Raw genomic sequence first — 16,247 nt, forward strand, 5'->3', positions numbered from 1 at the left:
GCTTACAGGATACCTTCATCGTGTCTGGCTCAATTAGCTTTGTGTTTCTGTTGCTACTGGCACCCATGCTGACAGTAGTAGAAAGGGATGCTTTGCAACTTTGAGACGATGAAGGTCTTGAAGGAGTTCTGCTATCACCTATAAACATAGATATTTAGTTACAATTACATTATTTCAACCCACTCCTAGTGCTATTTATCATAAAGCCTCACATTTTTAGGCACACAGAGAAAAACTGGATGATGAAAACTTCAATCAGATAAGCTGACTTCCCTTATACTTATTTAAAATGTAATAATTCACTAGCCAAACATCTTTATTTCCCTGACTGTACATCCCAGGTGAACAGGCATACGAATGGCAGAACCTTGGAACCAAATCTGCTTGAAGGACAAGAAATTGTTGCTACATGATTCCATTTACCTTGAAATCAAGGTAAATCTGTCCTAAGTGGATAGGTTTAACCTGCTTCTAATTTAAAGTTCTTTCTTTTCAGGACAATGTAGTTTCCTTGCCAGATAGCACATCACTTATGCACAGCTGCCCAATGCAATCACTTCCAAGCCTTTAATTTTGGGTTCCTTATGTTGGGGCAACTTTGCTGGTACAATAGTTGATTTAGCTACATAAACTCAGTCTGTCACTGTTCTGTCATTTTTGCACCTCTTCAGTATTGCCTAGAAGCGAAGCAACTCGAAGCAAAGAGTGCACACTACACGCAAATATTTCATACATGGTACCTCTGCAGTCTGTTAGCCTGTGATCTTTTTCCAGTTTGGGAAGGTTCCTAAGTATCTTTGTAACTTCAGGAAGAACATTAAACTCTCATATTGATTGTGCTTGAAAAGTGGCCTCAATAATTGAAACAAACAGACTGCTTATTGATAAATGCTTAAGGTTTCATCTCTGATCGGGGAACAAAATAAATAACTTGCCTATGTTGCAACATCTGAACATTCATTTTCTCTCTTTCCTTTGGACTGCATCACATGAGAGTCAACGAAATTCACCCATAAGAATTTGACAGCTTCAGATCATAGATGCAGCCAAAATCCATTTGAATATAGGGATCAGATACTCTACCGAGACATTTATGTGATTGCCACAGTGGAAATTAGTATTAGTCAATACCATCCTCACTAATCTGAGAAAAATTAAACAAATACTCAACTATTCATTGACCCAGAGCATGATCTCCAACAGAATGAAAACTCCTAGTCGGAAAAGTCCTACCTTTTGTTGGTGCTAGTTTGTGATCAGTTTTCCTCAAGATTCTTGGTGATGGTTTCAACACTGGCAGTGTGATCCCTTCAGAGGAAGTTTCGGCTTGACTTCCAAACTGCTGTTGCCTCAATCGACTATCAACTTCCAGTTTCTCCCGTGCAGTCTTGCAGCACTGCTCATTGGTTGTTATGTATAAGTCACAAAACTTTAGACAAAGAAAAGTAATCCACTAAGTGAAACATTCTTTCTCACAGCTTTAAGGATTAAAATGTAACATTAGTAAGGAAAGGACAGGTCAGTAGATGCAATGCATTTTCTCCTAAAGCACAACATTAAGTTCACTTGCAGGAAGTGACCTTTTCAAGGATAGTAGCCAGATAAAGTGAATGAAACAGAAATATACTCCAGCCCACGTTCCGGTACACAGGCAGTTGGGGAGGGCTGGGGCAAGGTCATCAACGGACCAACACATGGAGATGGTACGTATTCCATTTGATGATGCTAATACTGTTGATAACGCCAAGTCAATAATACAAGAGCAAAGAGTACCATTCTGTTTGCCATACCTTGTTGTAGTCAAGTTTGCCACTGCAGTTAAAATCAGCTTGTTTAATAATGGCACTCACTTCATCCCGAGTCATTTTTTCACCTCTCTGCAATAAAAAGTTTGGGTTCCTAATCAAGAATGCTGTTCAGCACACATTTAATAAAAACACAAAGAAAGATTCTTCTAATACCCTTTCATGGAATCTTACATTGCAATACATTTAAATGGATTTTGATTTGAATCATCAAAGTAGAGGTCAACACTGTAAAAAATAATGTCCCTACAATGATACTAAATACCGAACAGACGAATTGCATCAGTTTATGCAATTTTGTGGTGTCTTCTGGAAACCTACTGTAAGTGACACTTATATCGATTTCAGAAAATCTTCCATAAACTGGGGAATCTCAGCTCTCAGTCATTCTTACTTACACTGTAGCATGCTAACAACCAAGAGCTAACTTCGTAATAGTTAGTTTCACTTATTTACTTGAGCTATCCTATTATACTTACTACAGGCCAGTCTACATCTGCAATTTAGTTCACCAGAAGGGTTATTCTAGGCATGGAATCATCTCTACTTGGAATCATTAGTGTGAAGCCAAAGCAATTTCTGTCCTTTTGGAACCAAGTCTGAAGTTGCATGTCAGAATACCATCTCGAGTGCCCCACTTGCAAAGTGAACGCAAGGTGCATCTCTCAAAGAAAGTATGTCTTCCACAAGGTCCTCCAGCAATCTTCTCTACACAATTTCACAGGGCTGGTTGCAATCACACAGCAGTATGCAATTGCTGTACAGAAATCTACTTCACATCACTTTTCAACTATAGATGATCTTCATTGTTGGTAAAGATGTGATGTGGACACATGATCCCGGAGCCATAGTGGATTGCAACAAATCAAATTCTGTTCCTCCCCTCTTTGAACAGCACCCGTTGCTACTGCAGGCACATCTAGTAAGTTCTTCAGTCTGGGTCTACATAAAGCAGTGCCCTGACTTTATGTAACAATACAGAGTTTATAGCTCTTCATGGCATAACTGCAGTAGCACGCAACATCTGCTACTTCTATCTTCCATTACATAAATAATATTTGCTTACTGTTGCAACTGTATATTTTTGTTCATACAGACTGAGGACTGAAGGTTCTGCCACAATGTTTGAAGTAAACAAACAGTTTTTATTGAGTCAACCACAACAAATACACTATGTAAATTGTTTGTTCCTTCTGTCCCAGTTCACTCTCCCCTATATTTCCTTAAAATTGTTTTATTCTCAGTTTTGGAGCACTCCACTAGAATTCTACCACTAGTCCATTTTTAGTTGTTACTGCTCCCTAGTGTTTGTGTTGTACAAGATGATTGGATTTTACGATGAAGGAGGATTTTTTGGCTGTACATAGCAAAAAACTTGACAGAACAGAGAAAGAAAATCATTGTAATTATCTGTGATGTACATCTATGTAGTTTAAAGTCAGAGTCTCAGCTCTGCACTAACTTGGAAGACTGCTCTGTTTTAGAGGCTTTGTTTGCTTGCTTTGCAGATCCTCTGAGGACCTGCATTTTAATCTTGTCAACACTTGTCATTCTAACATACTCTTGCTAATGTTTTCTTTAAAGTTCTATCTCCTACAATTTCATATTATCATAAAAATCTCAGCTGCTATTTTTAAAAGGTTCTTCTCTGTCCTTTCAGATTATACAATGAAACCTAAAAATACGGTGGCAGCTCAGCAGCTAAATCAGAAGTTCCAAATATTGTTTTAATGTCATTATTTTAAGCCATATTAATGACATGTACAGGTAAGCCTTATGATATTTGTGTGCTTTGGGTTGATAATGCATAATCTCTAACCAAAGTATAGACCTACCCTAGCACAGTTTACTTTAAGACCCCAGTGAACTAACTATAAGATCCAGTGAAGTCACTGGTGTGACAGAACATCATAGCTGTGATAAAACTAAAGCACTGACCTTAATATTTTATGTATAACATAAAAATATTATTTTTTAACTTTGTATCTGGACATATATAGACAACAACTTGTGAGAGGAGAACAACAAAGATATGTTATTATAATTCTCTTTGTAAAAGTTCATAACCCCAAAGGTCTGCAGAGCAGCTCTGTAGAGAACAGGGGGATTTGCACTAACTGAACCAAGGGAGAGACATGTGCTTCTCTTTCTGTTGCTACATTGCAGTATAGATGGGGTTCCAACAAAGTATTCTGTGAAAGTATGAAAAATATTTTTTCTGCCAACTTCCACCTTCCAGGCACAATTGCTGAAAGGGACAGACAGGTTATCAACTGCAAGACTTTAAGAGGAAAAAATGGAAGAAAGATCAGCTAACCACAGAAAATGGGACAAAATGAGGGGGACCACAACCAACAAAACCCGAAAACAATCCCCCATGAATCAGTTATTGATTCTTTTGATCAGGAATATGTGTTTTCATATTCAGAATAGTTTTACCATCTAATTTCCAAAATTCTCTACTAATGGTTAAAGATGGATAATTTTCTACTGATACTTACTGTTGTAAGAATTTTATAAAGTTCATCATGTAAAATATATCCAGTGTTATCTGTGTCTATTTTTCCAAATGCTTCGAGCAGTTCAGGTTTTGTAGCTGGTTTTTCTTTTTTTAAAATAGTACAAAAATCATCAAAATTCAATGTGGTCGTTTGTGAAGTCCAATATTTATTAACTGTCTTCTGAGATGGATTTCTTCCAGCCTGTTGAAGTACTGAAAAATAAAACACAATATTAACGATATATTCCAGCTGTCAGTAAAGGAGTTTTCAAAACATCTTTTAATCACTTTCCATGTTCAGAATTCTTTTTTTAAGCCCAATCAATCCAAAGGAAAAGCGGGTCTGAAGGACAGTTTTGCTTATAGTCTCAATCCAGTACTCTGCTGATACAGACTGACTGTGGCCTTCCCTGGCCTTGAATTCCGTGGTTTGTACCAGAGAGGTTCAAGCAGCCTGAGGTGCAGATGAGCTCACTCGCATATTCTTTTGAAAGGAGTCAACAAACAGGCAGTACCTGGCATCCTAGATCATCCCTCGCTAATTATGATCTAGCACAGGTGACATATGCCACACTGCTGAGAATCACACCCAGTTTCTTCTACAGAAAAAGGAAGAAACCAGAGAGCAGTCTGTGACTTTTTATAAGACAACAATACCACAGGAATTATTTTGCTTAAAGGCTCTGATCTGCGGCTTCCACTTACTCATGTGCACTGTTCTACTAAACTCAATGGGATGCCTTCCTTAAAGTTAGTTAATGGGTTCAAACCATTAATTAAGCAAAATATCCATTAATTCAAAGACTGTCTCCTCGAGTGACAAGTGTAAATTTCAGCCCAGAGACTATATCCGTTGTCTTAATATCAAGAACCTATTATTTGTAAGCTTGTACATTATTAGATCCTATTTCTACTGAGATCCATGTCTTTCCACTGAGATCTCATGTAGAATTTATCTTAAACAATATTTTATGTCACATCTACACATTCAAACTTATCAATTCACATTATGCATCCTGAATTTCGAATGTAAAGGAAAAATTATACCAACAGACATACATTGTTAAGGCCAACAGCCAATACCATACATGCAACCAGTCCCACTGCTCCTACACCTGGCATTCTTCAAAATAAATTTGCTGTATCTAGTTCCCCTCTTAAAAGTCTTTACTAAAAACATCTTTTCATCAGTTTCCAGTCTGAACAAGGTATTATCTTCAATTGAAATTAAATGATAATGCACAGTCTGTCTGAAACTGGAGGGATGCTTTTATATCTTCCCATATAATCAAGGTTTTTAGGGAAACACAAAAGATCTTTCATCTCTACCTAGGCTGACAGTTTGATTTTTAGCCAGCTGACCAATGACCAAGTCTATACTGGCTGAGAGCAGTTCAGAAGCATCTGTGAAATGAGGTGGTGGCATCATTACAATTCTCAGCAGGCAACTGTGTCACCATAAAAACAAACAAACAAAACCAGACACCTTTGCTGCTAATCTCAGATTGAATGCCAAGGACTAAATAAAGATTTCTGCCCTGTCACCTCTACAAGTGGAACCAGGAGAATACAGCAAAGCTTACATCTTTATCCACGCAACGCTTGAGCACATAGCAATTGTTTAAGGATTTCAATGTCAAGGTCAGCCAAGGAAGGGCAGTTACTCTGTGTGTTTGTTTACATGGATAGCCAAGTTCCCTGGAATGTCAATATAGCACAGTATTCACTTACATTTAACAGAGTATCCTTCAAATATATGACAATTCTGTATTTTTATATATCCTGAGAGATCAGCACTTGCCATACCTTACATGCATCCCAAGTTTCTATTTTTGAAAGTTCAATTACACTGCGCCTTTTATTTATACTTCTTTACACACTGATTCTGCTAAATACCTTAAGTAATATTACACCATAGGAAATTAATTTACTATCCATGAATATGTAAAACTCCTATGAATAAAACTTTCCAGGGCCAATCTCTAAGTGAATATTTCACAGTTTAGAATATTAGCCAAACATCACATAGCAAAAGATGCTTAAACACTGGCACCGCTCCTTTTATAAGTGCTAAAATTTACTTAAGATACAACGTAAGTCTATAATTACTCTCAATGCTTACAAATTTTCAAATAAGTTCTTACATATCTCTGAAAAGACTAGGACCCTGAGCCACTAATTGCCCTTTCTGAGTTGACCTTGAAACCAAAATGCCCAAACACTTGCTATGTAGCAAAGTGCCATATGGACAGAGATGAAAGCCAAAGCATATATAAAAGACATGACATTTGTTCACACCACTCCTATCTTAAAATCCAGATTATCCCATAATAACCAGGTAGTTATCCTGGTATAACTACCATCAGGATGTTATAACGGCATTTTTATTACAGCTGAGAAAGCCTGGATAACACTAAGTCACATGCTGAAAGAATGTGCTTGCTAATGGGTAGAATTTCATGTAGAATTTCCCTTTCATAGGGAAAGAAGCTACAAGCAATCAGTGCAACAGAGAAATACACTCAGCTTTTATGGTGGTGGATTCCACATGGAGATCTCATGTATTTTAGGCACAGGCAATGCAGCCATTAGTGATAAATTTATTTCCTCACATATGCAGAAAAAAATAAGGTCACTAGAATTATAGCTAAATTATTTGCTAGCATAGCATGGTTTTGCCTTTAGCTGTTGTTTGGGTTTTTTATTACCAACAACTGCAATGCCATAATACACATACCTTTTTACTGGCATCATAATCTATGAGGAGGACTTGAGAAAGCCACCTGTACTACCACCAATCCCAAGTGCAGTCTGAGCTGTACCCCAAACCCCATAAAATAAAAAGCATTTTTTTAAAAATACATTTTGGTTCTCTTTATCTAACTGAAGGTTTATGTTCTCGTGCTGTCTTTGTCAACCACGTGAGCTGGAAACATTTTTTCCAATAGAGTAAGCTAAGATTTTCACATCATGGAACTCCAGGTTTAAAATAGGACTGAAAGACACTTTCATGAGTTTCCTAACACAATCCCATGCTATTACATACAACCACAAATAAACCTTTTCACAAAAGGACAAAAATGCTCTAAGAAAGAAAAAAAACAAACCACCAAAAAGTCCTCAAATCATGGTAAGACATAGTACGCAATCCTACAACTCCAAGAGATAGCAAAGCTGGTATTATATTTGCTTTAAAAATTTTATCTGGGATAGCAAAACCTATTTTACAACTGAAACAGGTTATTACTCAGTCTTATCTTACTCCTTCCTTATCTACTCAGTCACTAAGATATATCATAAAGAAATCAATAATCTATACACAGCCCTAACTACGATTTTTCAGGTAAACTTTTGTAACTTTCCTAATAATTCCATGCAAGAAACTTTGAAATTCCATAGGTTTTCAAATCAAATGTTGTTAAACTCCACAGCTTTCACTATCTACCAACGTCTTTAGTATAGCTGAAGCATTCAGGGATATTTTTTCCTGTTGTGCTGCTGACAGCAATACCACTTATATACAAATCTAATATGGATAAAAAAATGAAAACTTTTGATTTTAGTCTATGAAAACATTGGAATTAAGTAGGAGTTTAAATAAGAGTAAGAACTCTTATGAAACACCAGTGTCCAAAACAGTCCATTTGATCACAGAAAGTTGGTAGAGGAAAGGCAATATTTTCACATATTACTCAGACAAAGTAGCTTAGAACTGATCTGTGAGACTATCTTTAGGAGTAAATTACTATATCTATGCCTCCAGTAACAACCTCTCCTATGAATGTGCAAACCTCTGTGCCAATTAATGCCAGTTATCATGGCAATTTTCTGTGCCAGGGCAATTGTCCACTATAAACTGAACTTAATCATTTGTCAGGGATAGAAAAAAGTTTATTGCAGAAATGTCACAATCAAAAAGCAGTACCCGGGCCCACTTCCAGTAAGAACAATGCTACCATCAACTTTGGTGGTGTTAAACAACTCACTTAGGTCCCCTGTAAGCTGTCAGCTAATATTGACTTTTCCCATTCATACCGGTGATTTACAGATGAAAAGCTCTGTATACTATTCCCACTTCCACAAGTCATCCAACACCTAGCAACAAAGATTAAGGATTTGAGGAAAATGAAAAACTTTGAGGAATGGTAGTTTCTAGAAATTTTGAAATATCACTATGTGACATTTTATAACAGGTAAGTGATGAAAATGTCTTCAAAGATACAGCCACCAACATTTGAAATCTGAACTCTATCTAAAACTACTGTAAATTCCTTAAAACAATTACTGAGTTTATGCATTGGGATATTCTTACTACTGAATTGCTGACTGCTGTTTGTAAACTACCCACTGTAACCATCACACACAATAGTTATGGGGAAAAATATCTAATAATTACCTAAACTGAGTTGTTCTTTTGATTTAATATTTTCTAAACTGCTTTTTAAAACAGTAAGATAAGCTGCTCGGCAGTTCATGTAAAAGATTGCTTCTTCTGCATGCTGGGACTTCTTCGCTTGGGAACTTTCTGAGCGTGTGACTTTCTGAACGGAGAGGGATGTGTTATTCTCAGGACTGCTGGCCATTCTGTGAAGAATACAATTACAGTTAGAATTTGTTACTGTCTTGCCTGCTTAATAATGCCTCTGCTTTGTCCTCTGAAATGCAGACTAGCACAAATTATGCTAACATCCAGATCATATGTTTTCCATTGTCTAAATCCAGGATGGGAATACTTATCAATGCTTGTAGGTAAGCATGATGAGATCCACAAACAAAAATAGCTTGAACTCTACTTATTATTCACAATTTATTCTTTATTGGCAGTAAAAAGTTTCATTTCATTGTATTTTATTTTAATTTTAGACATTTGATAGCACAATGATTACATAGTCATAGTATTTGAAATCACAAAAAATAAATTTTCAAGTTATCTGTGATACATAACCATTGCTATCCATGTTTAGAAATAAACCACTAGGACTTGTCCTTACTACACACTTCCACTAGAATTTCTACTCTTGCCACATTAGATAAATTCTCCTAATGACAGAAACAATGGGAGAATTTGTACAGAAGCGCACTTGTTGGCTCTGATGACTTTACTACCACTGCCTATGCCTAGCATGATTTGTCCCAATGGTAAATTAATGAACATACCATACCTACCACTGTTTTGCTCCCAGTGCCACTCTCAGTTAATCAGCAGTAGCATAGGTAAAGCGTTTTTAGAGGAAAAAAAAGAGCCATTTAAGCATGGCCACAGGTATGAGAGGCATAGAATTATTTAAAAGATTTTTTTCACCAAACAACAATTACAAACTAAATATTATCAAGAATGGATGCAGCACTTATCTCATTGGAGAGAGCTCTGTGGCTGCATGATCACAACCAACTCATGCCATGTTGGATTCTCCATTATATTTCTTGCTGATAACAGCAGAGTAAAAGCCCCCTTTGTCCTCCAGTTAAAACTACATGTGAGCATGTTTATGTTGAACTGCGTATTTGTCAGGATTTCCTCCCTCACTCAAAAGTTGACTTTCATTTTTCCAAAACTGATTTAGCTGCAAAACTGAGTAGCTTTACACACCTTCAGCAGAGACTCTGTGTAATGTCATAAACACCATATAATATTTGGTGCTATAAAAGCAATATACTAGTTATTAAATTGATTAAATGCTTTTTTTCTGGTGCCAGTCCATACCAGAATGGGTTTTTGTTTTCTGTTTTTACAGTTATAACTCAATAAAACATATGGCTAATAGTAAAATTGGTCAAAACTGTAACACTTGATCCTTAAGTATGTGAAGTTAAGCACACAATTCTACTTTTAAGACTTATCTAAATATAGTTAATAGAAATAAATAAGTCTGAAGCTAAGAATGTGCATAAAACTTTGTGCAACTTAAGCCTTTTAAGTACAAGAACACTATCCATATAATTGTAAAGGAAAAAATATGAAATGCTTTTTTTTTCTAAATTATTAAAATGATTCAAAGCAGTAACTAATACTATTTGCTCACAAATGGCCAGTAAACTTGAACAGCAGCTTTCTGTTTTACCAAGGGTGATTAAGGATTTTAGAAGGCCATCACAGAGGGACACTAAATCGTGTTGTACTGTTGGTCTAACAGCCTCTCGTATTATTTTTCCCAATGTTGACTTCAGAAAATATATTCCAGTATAATAAATTGAATATCTCAAGTTCAGCAACAAGACAACGACATCATAGGGTCCCCTTCAGGACTCATTGGATTTTTACTCAGGAGGCCTAAATCACTCGCACCTTGTTGAGTTATATAGGTCTTTTACACTTGGGAAAGAAAGATAATAATCGCTTATCATGGATGAAGTACCCTATTTATAATACACAGACCGCCTGCCTGACACTTTAATATTACACTGGCATTAGAAGGACCCCATAGGGACACTGTGATACAGTCTGGTTACCGCAAACGGGTGTCACTATAATTAAGCACCAGTGTTACACACACAAAATGGAAGTGGGTTAAAGTCAAGGAGGAAAAGAAGAATAAATGTTAATTTTCCAGTAACTAGTTTATAAAATGTGAACTCTCGTTTATACTCCTTAGACTTCCCCTTACTGAGATATTTCTTACATGGGCCACAGTTCTGCCAAGAAGTGCTGCCAAGACATTGCTCAGAAATCCAGTGAGCAATAGCTTAGTGACAGCACTGCCAGCAGCCCCATGGCTTAGGTTGTTACATTTTGACTGGACAAATGACACTTTAGACAAAACAGACGGAGGGGAGCAATCTGGCCTTGGCTGAAGCAGGAGGATGACACCGCCTAACTACTATTTTCAATTTGAGTTGTTATGATTCTAACAAATAAAAACCATCTTCCAACCAGGAATTAAGTCATTCCCTTGTTGGCAATACTGACCTTTCCAGCCACAGGTCCGAGGCCGAGGTTCACCTCCATCCACAGCGAACACACACTGGCGGGAAGCTTCACACCGCTGCAAGCCCTCAGGCCTCGCTCACCTGGAATGAGGAAACTCTTTTACCACAGGAAACTCTTTTACATTACATCCCTCTCGGGTGGGCGCAGGGCTTTTCTTGGGTAAAATTTACCATCCACCCTCGCACAAAAGACATGATAATCCCCTTCCCTCAGCCCGTCACAGGGGAACCGACTCTCCCTCCCCGCCCGGCGTCCCCAGCAGCTCTGAGGGGCCGGGCTGGCCACACTCACCCTCCACCCAAGCTGGCCTGGCACAAACCTTCCCCAGCGGGAAAACCGCCACTGGCCCGGCTCCTACCGTTGCACAGCACCGAGGGCGGGGGCAGCGGGGCTCGACGAGCCGGCGCCCGCCCCGCAGGCCTGAGGGGCGCGGGCTCCACCGCCTCCAGCCCGCCCCGCCGAGGCCGCGTCCCGCCCTCTCAGCGCAGTTTCCAGCCGGCGGCGTTTGGCCGGTGCACGGCAGCGGCGGGAGATCTGCAACGGCGGCGGGAGCGGCTTCAGGCGTCGCAATGTCGTAGGTATCGGGGCACAGGCGGGCGAACTCGGCTCTAGGCGCCGCTCTCCACCTCTTTCCCGCTGGCCGCAGCGCCGGGAGCCGTTGGAGCGGGGCAGGTGGCCACTGGAGCGAGGGCCCGTGTGGGACGCTGTGAGGAGAAGCGCTTCTTCCTGGCGGCCTGCGGGCTTCCTATACGGCGGCGAGCTTATTCCCTGAGGAGAAGTGTGCTGCCTAGGTTATCCCGCAGAGGGGAGGAGCACGGCGGTGCGTGGGAAAGGGCGGGTTTTGTTTCGAGCTCTGTCTTGTAGTTGTTGGATGGGATCGGGAAATATTTAAGATGGTGGCTCCTTGGGGGCAGAGCCTTTATCCGGGCGGATGCCCACTGGTATGGGCAATAGTTTCTGTATGTTATATATCTGTTTCCGGCTTCCCCAGCCGAGGGGGAGTTTGTTTATCTCTGTAGCCCCCATGGATAAAGCCTGTGAGGCTGTGTGGTAGGGGGTGGAAGAGTGACAGGAGCCATGTCATGGGTGGGTTGTGCTGAGTTTGACACCTGGGTGTTGTTGAAAGGTATTGCAGGCCTGTGGTGGTAAGGGCATGACATGTTCCATGTCTGTCTTCCATCAGGCTGTATGTCCTCATATTATCTCCAATAGGAATAAATCCTGTTCATATCTCTCCTATTCTTTGCAATTTATCAAGGAATAGTCGTGTAAATCTGATGCTATTCTTGTGTATCTCTGCTAATTGTGGGCTTCTGAAGAACAATAAAGAAAATATGTAGGATGTAACTTCAACAGCAGTAAGGTGAGGCCATTAAACTTATGCTGTCTATATATAGGCTTGGGATATTGTCCCATTTTACAGCTCCTGATGTGATTTCAAAGGTAACTTATGTTAGAGCTAACATAGCTTCCAAGTCCAGCCAGTCTTTCTCTTGACCACTGGAAGTTGAAGTAATCATGTCACAGTAGTAATTCAAAGGAAATACCAATACACAAACTTTGATTTTTTTTGGTGATAGGTCTGTTTCTCACTGGTTGCATACTGAGTTTAACTACTATGTAAGCTGAACATAGAAAATGTTCATGTATTCTTTATGCTTTTCCAATTAACGAGACAGGTTTGTTGGCAGGTTTTGAAGATGAAGCAACATGTAAATAGCATAGAGATGTGAGGTTTTTTCCCCAGGGAAAGCAGAAATTTAAGAGGACGCTAACTGAAATGGCCTCAAAATGCACTGCAATACTCTCTAGCATATTTTTAATTAAATAATATAATCAAGTCCCTGGTTCTGTATCTTCTTTTTTTGTGCATTAAATCTGCATGTGATTGTTACCATTGCATTCATTCATGAATGAATTGTGAAGGAAAGTTATGTGTACGTGGCATTAAAAACAGTATAAAAAATCTATTTCTTTACTGAAAGTTAAATTGCATACCCAGACTCTCACTGCTAAGCAGTTTCTGTTAGGGAGGCAAGTGGTTTCATCAAAGCACTATTCAAATGAGTAAAGGTCTCCCAGTATTAGCAAGGAACTGACAATATGACCTGGAATCATAGATGAACAATGTGCTGTAGAAGTAATATGTAGTTCTTTAATCTGATAAATATTATGGGCAAAATAATCATTGCAAGTTGTACATGTGCCATCATACTCTGCATAGTTAAGAAAATAAAATAAGCCCTGTCAGGGAATTTTGAATCAATTCCAGGGTAGGAAATTCAGGTAAATAAGTTGTTGTGTACTGCCATCACATTGCGTCATCTTTCTATCTCCTTTTCTTGTTCACATTCTGATGATACTCCATAGCCATAGCAAGGTTTTTCCAGCCATATTAAAAAGATAAACCAAACTAAAGCTGATGCTGTTCCTTTAAAATACTTTAGGAATTTTGTTTGCACCTAGATGCACCTATTGGTTTTTTTCCATGTTCATATTTTGAAAGATGTGTGAGAAGACACTTTGGCCAACTGAGTCTTCATGTTAGGTGTCTGGATGAATTTTGTTTCAGTGGTCCTAGCCAGGGACTGCGTGTAGACTTAAGAGCACAAATTTTACCTTATTTTGAGTAAAGGTCTCCCTTTACAGTTGCCAGAGATTTACCTTCTCATATTATGGCATCAGAAAGACAATGACTAAAAAGCCCACAAGCAAACTAGGCTGCTGGGTAGGATGGATTGGGAAAAGCGAGGCAATGTTAACCTCCTGAAGCCAAAATTGTATCCATGCAGCTCATTCCAACGTTGAAGCACTCACCTGGAATGAGGTTGCCTCTTTGCCGCCACAGCTCAGGGTGTTTGCAGGGGTTTTGCAGGCCAGCAGAGAGAAATTTGGGCTGTCTGCAACTCTATTCCTGTGCACAGTTCTTAACAGACTTTAAAGAACATAGTCTTGACCAGTCTACAACTTTCTCCCTAAGAAATTTTCTAAATGTTTATAACTTAGTGGGATTTTCATGTAGTTTCTCATTTATCTTCATCCTACAGCTATGTTGAGTCCAGATTCTGCTTTGCTTTGGCTTCCAGCTTCTTTTGAAGTCCATCATAAAAACTTCCATCATAACATGCCTTAGTATAACATGCAAATGCATTGCCCCCTAGAGCATCCTTTCAAAGTAGATGTATTAATAAATATAATGTTTCTCTGCTGCCACTGGGGTGGAAGATGTAATGGAGTCTGCATTCCTTAAGCGATATGGGTTTCTATTTAAAAAGGAAATACATTGTAAAGAATTCCATCAAACTGTTACAGCTTTGACTGCCCTTTGGCAAGAAGTTCACAGGCTTTTTTAATTTAAATGTTACCTGTTTACTTGGCTTTTTTAAGATAGAATACTTCTCTTCCCCTTTTTGTAATAGAGATAGTTGTAAAACAGTATTCATATAAGACTGTTGCCTGAGTTATATTTCAAAGATGTGTTTTCATTCTATTTTTCCAATACTTTAATTTACAGTTTTGGAATAGTAATATAAATTTTAAAAGGATATGTTTGGGATGAGGTCATCTTAATTCCTTAGAAGTCAAAACATTCTTTTCCAAGATGAAAATTGTGAACGAAGTTATTGAAATATGATGTATTTTCTAAATCTTGTTTAATTTGATATAATGTATATGTTTCTTGGGGACTGTTCTTATAAAGATTTTAAGTTTTTTTCCTCGTTTTATATAATGCTTTAAACTATTGTTAAGATTTAGGAATGTGCTTAAAAAGTTTCAGTTGTCTCTGGGAAAAATAGTCTTAATTTATGTTGACCTTTCTTTCCTTTGAGCATTTAGTCTGCATTCAATAAAATTTTGATGACTGCTCTTTAGAAGACAGCTGTACGATATAAAGTATTATAAATATTCAGCTTTCCTCTTCTAGCGTTGCCATTAACAGCTGGGCATCCAGTTCAGCAGAGCAGATTTTGCAGAGAGAGCTTGGCATGTTCCTGAATCAGTATAGTGAAGAAGACTAGAAAATAGTTTCTTATGGTTTGGGGACCTGTAAAGGCATAGAGCATCTGTTCCCCAGTTAAGTCATAGTCTGGTAGCACTAAATCATGTTAAGAGCTAAAATGATGGGAAGAACTACTTTTTTCACCTTGGCTGTACCTGTGTTTTAAATGCCTAATACATTATTTCTACTAATGGCAAAATAATTTCAACCCTTGCTCAGAAGGTATGTAAATGAGAATGCTTTTGCATTTTTTCATTGTTTATAGTCTTTGAGAAAGAGACAAATATACAGTGCAATTTCACTTCAGTGTCTTGATTTTTATCTCTCATATAAAATGGAGAATTGGATTTTCTTATGCAAACACTTTATCCTTCTAAACAAGCAACGTTTTTGTTACACGGTATTTTAATCAGTTAATGTATTTGCTTTGGATGAGATTAGTTTTCTTGTGTAGTATAAAAGGAAAGTGAAACATGAGGAAAGACTATATCTTTAAAATTGCATATTATAGACCTTAATACCAGATATCTTTGTTTCTAGATGACCATAAACTTGTCCATATTTTTCTCTTGCAGAGTTAAGAGAGCATTAAAGTTGGACACTGTTAAAAAAGATAATGTAAGTATTTTTTGGTGTATGGAATCATCTGGGCTCTCTATATATGTATGCCTGTATATATATTTGTATGCACACACATATGTGTGTAGCAACATGATATTTCATTAGAGTTGCATTTATATTGTTACAGATCGGATGTTGTCTAGAAAAATCTTAACAAGGCACAAAATTACTGCTGAACAATATTACTATAAATTTATTGTGTTCCATTTGTCATAGAACTGCCTGGCTTTAGGTAATGTGCATTTTCATGAATCACTTGAAAATAATGGAGAAATATACATATTTTTATTGCTGTCACTATTTACCCAAGAGCTGAATGAGTTAAGATCCTTGGTGAAATCATGTATTAGAAATTAGCTCCATTATCCTGGAAGCAAATGTTCTGCCATGTAA

The 16,247-nt window shown here is 38.1% G+C and overlaps 2 protein-coding genes across 11 annotated transcripts in view; one reads left to right on the forward strand and one right to left on the reverse strand.

Annotated features, from left to right (window-relative positions):
- EFCAB7 (EF-hand calcium binding domain 7) overlaps nucleotides 1-11,877 on the reverse strand; it is a 28,529-nt gene extending 16,652 nt beyond the window's left edge. Inside the window, exons 1-7 of one of the 3 annotated variants that reach the window (XM_075759223.1) lie at nucleotides 11,592-11,877; nucleotides 11,213-11,313; nucleotides 8,702-8,889; nucleotides 4,307-4,518; nucleotides 1,791-1,877; nucleotides 1,234-1,429; nucleotides 14-138 (exon numbers count right to left, since the gene is read on the reverse strand). In XM_075759223.1, the coding sequence (XP_075615338.1) occupies nucleotides 14-138; nucleotides 1,234-1,429; nucleotides 1,791-1,877; nucleotides 4,307-4,518; nucleotides 8,702-8,888 (807 nt within the window). In that variant the 5' untranslated portion in view covers nucleotide 8,889; nucleotides 11,213-11,313; nucleotides 11,592-11,877. Of the gene's footprint in view, nucleotides 1-13; nucleotides 139-1,233; nucleotides 1,430-1,790; nucleotides 1,878-4,306; nucleotides 4,519-8,701; nucleotides 8,890-9,250; nucleotides 9,329-11,212; nucleotides 11,485-11,591 lie in introns of those variants that run through there. The other 2 variants (XM_010309451.2, XM_075759224.1) reach the window with 2 other exon arrangements.
- The window catches only part of ITGB3BP (integrin subunit beta 3 binding protein), a 33,198-nt gene continuing 28,628 nt past the window's right edge, over nucleotides 11,678-16,247 (forward strand). For 4 of the 8 annotated variants that reach the window (XM_075759247.1, XM_075759249.1, XM_075759246.1 and 1 more), the window contains exons 1-2: nucleotides 11,678-11,807; nucleotides 15,809-15,851. In XM_075759247.1, coding sequence (XP_075615362.1) covers nucleotides 11,803-11,807; nucleotides 15,809-15,851 — 48 coding nt within the window. In that variant the 5' untranslated portion in view covers nucleotides 11,678-11,802. Of the gene's footprint in view, nucleotides 11,808-11,926; nucleotides 12,054-12,491; nucleotides 12,597-15,808; nucleotides 15,852-16,247 lie in introns of those variants that run through there. The other 4 variants (XM_075759250.1, XM_075759252.1, XM_075759251.1 and 1 more) reach the window with 4 other exon arrangements.

This window comes from Balearica regulorum, chromosome 8, assembly GCF_011004875.1.
Source record: "Balearica regulorum gibbericeps isolate bBalReg1 chromosome 8, bBalReg1.pri, whole genome shotgun sequence".
Taxonomy (NCBI): domain Eukaryota; kingdom Metazoa; phylum Chordata; class Aves; order Gruiformes; family Gruidae; genus Balearica; species Balearica regulorum.